At 42.4% G+C, this 7231-nt stretch overlaps 1 protein-coding gene across 1 annotated transcript; it reads left to right on the top strand.

Moving 5' to 3' along the window:
* The first annotated feature begins 1983 nt into the window (after positions 1–1983).
* On the top strand, positions 1984–2913 carry LOC141147489 (olfactory receptor 1f45-like). Its single transcript, XM_073634724.1, has one exon. It carries the CDS (start codon positions 1984–1986, stop codon positions 2911–2913), a length of 930 nt encoding a protein of 309 aa, XP_073490825.1.
* The last annotated feature ends 4318 nt before the right edge of the window (positions 2914–7231 follow it).

The raw sequence follows: 7231 nt of genomic DNA, 5'->3' as shown, positions 1-7231 counted from the left end.
ATACAGAACTGCTTGCTGTGGAGGCACTCAAAGGGAAGGAGGGGCCACTAGGGCCGAAGAGGGACCTGAGAAGAGGAGGATCTGGGCTGCTTTGTCTGTGCAAAACCAGGATAACATGTTTGTTATTTTTATTGAAAAAAAAGAAAAACAAGACTTTACAATCACTTTAATGAAATTCATTTATATCAGCTGTGTTGGCGCGCTGATCATGTGATTGCATAGCGATCATACGATCCCCTAGCCGCTCAATGGGGCCAGGTATAGGGAACTGTAATCCATTGTATCCTGTGGACACAGCAGTTACAAGAGCGGTGTGCTGGGTGCCCCAGAGGGCGCACATGTTTGCATCTGCCAGGCAATGTACATTTATGTTGCTGAGCCTGGCTGTCAAGCTGGGGGGGCGTCAAGTGGTTACAAAAAATCTTCAAGCTGCAATTTGGCTTTGGTAGAATATGCAAAAGGCTCCAAATTTTACATAATAAATGTTTATGTTCTGTTTAATTTTTTCAGCAAAGAAGCTCTGACAAAAATTGTGATACTTTTTTTTTGGGGGGGGGGGGCATTAAAATGAATTAATTTCTTGTGTTAATAAGTCTTTAACCACTTGCCACCCGGGCCAATTCTGACAATTATCTTCATGAAAAATCATATTTTTTTGATAAAAAATTACTCAGAAGTTGAACCCCCAAACATTACATATATATATATATATATATATACTGTATATCTTTTAGCAGAGACCCTAGAGAATAAAATGGCGGTCATTGCAATTTTTTATGTCACACAGTATTTGTGCAGCGATTAAAAAAAAAAAAACATGTTCATGAATATACAAAACACAATATTTACCCCAAATTTTTGTATAATATGAAAGATGTTATTCCGAGTAAATAGCAGCCAAACATGTCATGCTTTAAAACTGTGCACACTCGTGGAATGGTGCCAAACTACAGTATTGCAAAATCTCCATACAGGTAGATTTAAAAATTTCTACAGGTTACCAGTTTTGAGTTACAGAGGAGGTCCAACACTAGAATTATTGCTCTCGCTCTAACGATCGCAGCGATACCTGACATGTGTGGTTTAAATGTTGTTTACATATGCGGGCGTGACCTACGTATGCGTTTACTTTTGCGTAATGGGTGGGGCGCCTACATTTTTTGTTGTTGTTTTCTTTATTCTTATTTTTCTTTTTTCCCCTTTATCTTGAATTTTATTTTTTTTTTTTATTGCTTTTATTTCTATTACAAGGAATGTAAACATCCCTTGTAATAGGAATAAGGCATGACAGGTGCTCTTTACGGAGAGATCTGGGGTCTAAAAGTCCCCACATCTCCCCTCTATGCTGGAAATCCTGAGATGAAAAAAAAAATCTATCTCAGGCTTTCCACCAAAAAAAAAAAAAAATGACAATGTTTACATCTGCTAGCGTCGGAACTGACAATGACGTTGTTTTCGGCCTCTGAGGGTCATAGAGATGGATGGGGGACCATCTTGTCCATGGCCAGCTCTATGGTAAACCTCTGCTGGTGGATTCATTCTCTGGCTTCCCGATCGCACAGGGCAAGCCCAGAGAAGCACCGGAGTGCGGCAGGAGGGGGGACACCTGTAAAAGCAATCAAGCCGCTAAACAGACGTTATGATAGCTTTTACATTGCAGGGAATCGCCTGCTGAAAAAAAAAGATTTCTGGATGATGCCTGTGACTGCAGTCATCATCCAGATATCTCCATTTCAATCCCCGATGTCATATGACGTCAACTCGGTGTAAGTGGTTAAAGTCTACTAAAAATGATCTTCCTGAAACCTTGTTATAATTCTGTAGAGGCCACTACTATTCATTTAAATTGTAAAAATGTATTTTTTCTTTCAATGTCTTAGTGTGAATGAGCCCATACAGCCTGATGAAGAGTATCTCCTCCTTGGCAGTTTCTTCCTGAATCCTCACATTATTGCTCCTCTCTTAGTAAGTTATTTGTCTTTGATGGGAAATCAATCTTCTCAATCCGTGTTCATTTTGCTAGGCCTGTCAGATCTCACCGATTCTCGGATCTCACTATTTTTGCTGATCCTTCTTGTGTATGTGGCCACACTGGCCGCCAATCTTCTCATTGTTTTTCTGGTGATCTCAGACACCCACCTTCAGACCCCTATGTACTTTTTCCTGGTAAACCTCTCTTTTTTAGACATCTTCAATTCCTCAATTTCTATATCCCATGTGTTTTTCGACATCTTTACAGGTAACAGGCTGATTTTATTCTCAACTTGTATCTCCCAAGTCTTCTTCTTCTCTTGGTTTCTTAGCACCGGGTCTTTAATGCTTGAGATAATGTCCTATGATCGCTATGCTGCCATCTGTCATCCATTACGTTATGCATCCATGATGAGCTTTGACTTGTGTATTCAGGTGGTTCTTTTTTTCTGGGTCCTCAGCTTTGTTTGTTCCTCATTGCACACATTGTGTGCACTAAGACTGGCCTTCCCTGACCCTACCATCGTCCCAGGCTTGTTCTGTGAAATATATCAGCTGATTCAACTTTCATGTTCTGACACATTCCTCAATTACTTACTTTTATATTGCAATTGTGCAGGTTTTGGAGTGACTGGCTTTTTTATCACTTTGCTTTCGTATGTCTACATTTTCAAAACCGTCTTGAATATTAAAGTTAAGGATGGAAGACAGAAAGCTTACTCCACCTGCAGCTCCCATCTCACGGTGGTCTTCATCTTTTACGGGGCTGGTCTTTTCAATTACTTTCAACCCAAAACTGAAGATCATCTGGCAGGCAGATTGATGTCTTTATTTTACACAGTTGTCACCCCTCTCCTAAACCCACTTATATACAGCTTGAGAAATGGTGACCTGAAAAGATCTTTACAAAAATCCCTATCCAGAAGAAGCACCATGCCATAAACTGTCACCGGAAGAAAACAGAACAACAATTTTGTTAATCTCAGGACTCCTTGTATTTTTAACTGATTCATTTAGTTTTTATTTTAGATTTGAGATCTGTAACACTAATAAACACTTGCTTTAAATCGGGCATCCCTTTAAACGTAGACACGGATCTGAACCTGAATTTAGAATTTTGAGTAAAGGTAAATATGTAAACTCATTAAGAACCTAATGTCTAATGCTTTACAAACAACTATCCAAAACTTTACTAACAAATTGTAATAAATTTCAACTACTAATGTTCTGTTATACTGTCATTGTGGGGTATAAATACTATTGCTAAAATGTATGTATTCTTCCTATTTAGGGGAATGCTCACAAGTATCAATAAACGTTTATTATTCCAACATATGACCAGAGGTTCGGGTTTTATTCCATATCAAGCTTATTTGTGATTGTGAATTGTTTTGTTTTTTGTTTTGTTTTTAGAAAATAAATGAGAGTTGTCCTTCAGAAAATGGTAAAGTTGAAAACAGAAAAGGAAAAACAGCATAAAACCTTCATAGTGTAGTAAGTCAAATCCAGAAAATGTATTTAATAATCCAAGAAATGGAAACTTCATAAGGGTTGAAGTAACAGTGGGATGGTAGAAAAAAGCTGGGTCATGGCACAGTGAGGTAGCAGGCAATCTCTCATAGGGACACTTGTGCCTTGGCTGAAAGCATGGATGATCTAGTGATAGAAGAGGGTGAGTATTGCTGTGAGATAGGTTGGACCACCAACAGGCTAGGACATGCACTGGCAAGACCAGGATCCACCCTTGAATATTCTCAATAGAATGCATTTCAAGGTATCTCAGCTCTTTCTCAACCTGGTGAGATACCTTTAAATGCAGACGACGCTGTGGAAGAGGTGAGATACCTTTAAATGCAGACGCTGAGGAAGAGGTGAGATACCTTGAAATGCAGAAGCTGAGGAAGAGGTGAGATACCTTGAAATGTAGAAGCTGAGGAAGAGGTGAGATACCTTGAAATGTAGAAGCTGAGGAAGAGGTTGGATACCCTGAAATGCAGAAGCTGAGGAAGAGGTGAGATACCTTTAAATGCAGACACTGAGGAAGAGGTGAGATACCTTGAAATGCAGAAGCTGAGGAAGAGGTGGGATACCCTGAAATGCAGAAGCTGAGGAAGAGGTGGGATACCCTGACATGCAGAAGCTGAGGAAGAGGTGGGATACCCTGAAATGCAGAAGCTGAGGAAGAGGTGGGATACCCTGAAATGCATAAGCTGAGGAAGAGGTGAGATACCTTGAAATGTAGAAGCTGAGGAAGAGGTTGGATACCCTGAAATGCCGAAGCTGAGGAAGAGGTGAGATACCTTTAAATGCAGACGCTGAGGAGGAGGTGAGATACCTTTAAATGCAAAAGCTGAGGAAGAGGTGAGATACCTTGAAATACAGAAGCTGAGGAAGAGGTGGGATACCCTGAAATGCAGAAGCTGAGGAAGAGGTGAGATACCTTTAAATGCAGACGCTGAGGAAGAGGTGAGATACCTTGAAATGCAGAAGCTGAGGAAGAGGTGGGATACCCTGAAATGCATAAGCGGAGGAAGAGGTGAGATACCTTGAAATGTAGAAGCTGAGGAAGAGGTTGGATACCCTGAAATGCAGAAGCTGAGGAAGAGGTGAGATACCTTTAAATGTAGACGCTGAGGAAGAGGTGAGATACCTTGAAATGCAGAAGCTGAGGAAGAGGTGGGATACCCTGAAATGCAGAAGCTGAGGAAGAGGTGGGATACCCTGAAATGCAGAAGCTGATGAAGAGGTGGGATACCCTGAAATGCAGAATCTGAGGAAGAGGTGAGATACCTTGAAATGCAGAAGCTGAGGAAGAGGTGAGATACCTTGAAATGCAGAAGTTGAGGAAGAGGTGAGATACCTTGAAATGCAGAAGCTGAGGAACATGTGAGATACCTTGAAATGCAGAAGCTGAGGAAGAGGTGAGATACCTTGAAATGCAGAAGCTGAGGAAGAGGTGAGATACCTTGAAATGCAGAAGTTGAGGAAGAGGTGAGATATCTTGAAATGCAGAAGCTGAGGAACATGTGAGATACCTTGAAATGCAGAAGTTGAGGAAGAGGTGAGATACCTTGAAATGTAGAAGTTGAAGAAGAGGTGAGATACCTTGAAATACAGAAGCTGAGGAAGAGGTTGGATACCCTGAAATGCCGAAGCTGAGGAAGAGGTGAGATACCTTTAAATGCAGACGCTGAGGAGGAGGTGAGATACCTTTAAATGCAAAAGCTGAGGAAGAGGTGAGATACCTTGAAATACAGAAGCTGAGGAAGAGGTGGGATACCCTGAAATGCAGAAGCTGAGGAAGAGGTGAGATACCTTTAAATGCAGACGCTGAGGAAGAGGTGAGATACCTTGAAATGCAGAAGCTGGGGAAGAGGTGGGATACCCTGAAATGCATAAGCGGAGGAAGAGGTGAGATACCTTGAAATGTAGAAGCTGAGGAAGAGGTTGGATACCCTGAAATGCAGAAGCTGAGGAAGAGGTGAGATACCTTTAAATGTAGACGCTGAGGAAGAGGTGAGATACCTTGAAATGCAGAAGCTGAGGAAGAGGTGGGATACCCTGAAATGCAGAAGCTGAGGAAGAGGTGGGATACCCTGAAATGCAGAAGCTGATGAAGAGGTGGGATACCCTGAAATGCAGAATCTGAGGAAGAGGTGAGATACCTTGAAATGCAGAAGCTGAGGAAGAGGTGAGATACCTTGAAATGCAGAAGTTGAGGAAGAGGTGAGATACCTTGAAATGCAGAAGCTGAGGAACATGTGAGATACCTTGAAATGCAGAAGTTGAGGAAGAGGTGAGATACCTTGAAATGTAGAAGTTGAAGAAGAGGTGAGATACCTTGAAATACAGAAGCTGAGGAAGAGGTGGGATACCCTGAAATGCATCCTGTTGAGCATATCCAAGGATATAATCAAAACAGGGTGGTCTCGTGGCTGCACATCCTGACCTGTTGGTGGTCCAATCCATCCCACAGCAATACTGGCACTCTGCTATCACTGAATCATCTATGCTTGCAGCCAAGGCATGGGTATTTCTATCAGAGATTGTTGGCTTCCTCTCTGTGCAATGTCCCACCAGTATTTCACATTTTTTCTTTTGCTTCAACCCTTGTGAGTGCATTTGTTATGTTTTTCAAAAAATGTTCTGGATTTGACTTACTACACTATGCAGGTTTTGTGCTGTGTATTTTCTCTTTGATTTTTACATTAGATGGAGATATCCCTCAAGATCACCCAGCAGCATTCGTTGCTTGATTAAATCAGACGTTTCCTAGTTAGGCCCCATGCACACTGAACATGTTTAACGCTGCTGTTAAGGGCATCTGTCTTTCTTCTGACTTTATTCATCCATGAATGTTAGCCTATGTGTCCATGCCCACATAGACATTTATGCCCCGTACACACGATCAGACATTGATTGGACATTCCAACAACAAAATCCATGGATTTTTTCCGACGAATGTTGGCTCAAACTTGTTTTGCATACACACGGTCGCACAAAGTTGTCGGAATTTCTGATCGCCAAGAACGCAGGGATGTACACCACGTACGACGAGACTATAAAAGGGCAGTTCGGAACCAAGTGCGGCACCCTTTGGGCTCCTTTTGCTAATCTCGTGTTAGTAAAAGTTTAGTGAGAGACGATTCGCGCTTTTTCAGACTCGTGGCTTTCAGATTGTTTTCTGCTGTTCAGTTTGTGCTTGTGGGTTTGTATCTGGTCTTCAGTGCGTGCAGCGAGTTCAATTGACTTGTCATTGTGTTCTTGTTCGTTCGTTACTGATTTTCAGGTCGCTCTTCACAGGCCTTGCTGTTCTTCAGTGTGTTCTGTTACTTCGTTCTGAGCAGCCGACCGTTTTCTAGCCATGTTGCGTATGTGTACTCCTCGTAGAGTTCGTGCTGTGCGGGGGCTTGGTGTTGGGGTCCTGACCTTGACACAAGTCCAGTCCATGAACAGGGTGGGGAGGAGTTCATGGACCAAGAATTGGTTGCTCCAGCGTGACCAGTTCTGTCACATGCCTTTGCTCCGTGAGATCCGTGAGAATAATCCTGATGATTTCAGGAACTTTCTCCAGATGACGGACCCCGTATTTCACCATTTGTTGGCTTTGCTGACCCCCTATATCAGCAGGCAGGATACTTGCATGAGGCAAGCCATTACTCCGGAGCAGAGGCTCGTCGCCACCCTGTGGTACTTGGCGATGGGGAGAAGCCTGTAGGACCTCAAGTTCTCGACAGGCATCTCCCCCCAGGCTCTGGGG

The sequence above is a fragment of the Aquarana catesbeiana genome, linkage group LG06, assembly GCF_042186555.1.
Source record: "Aquarana catesbeiana isolate 2022-GZ linkage group LG06, ASM4218655v1, whole genome shotgun sequence".
NCBI lineage: Eukaryota > Metazoa > Chordata > Amphibia > Anura > Ranidae > Aquarana > Aquarana catesbeiana.
Note: the sequence above shows the minus strand (reverse complement) of the source record. Positions and strands in the feature narration are given on the sequence as shown.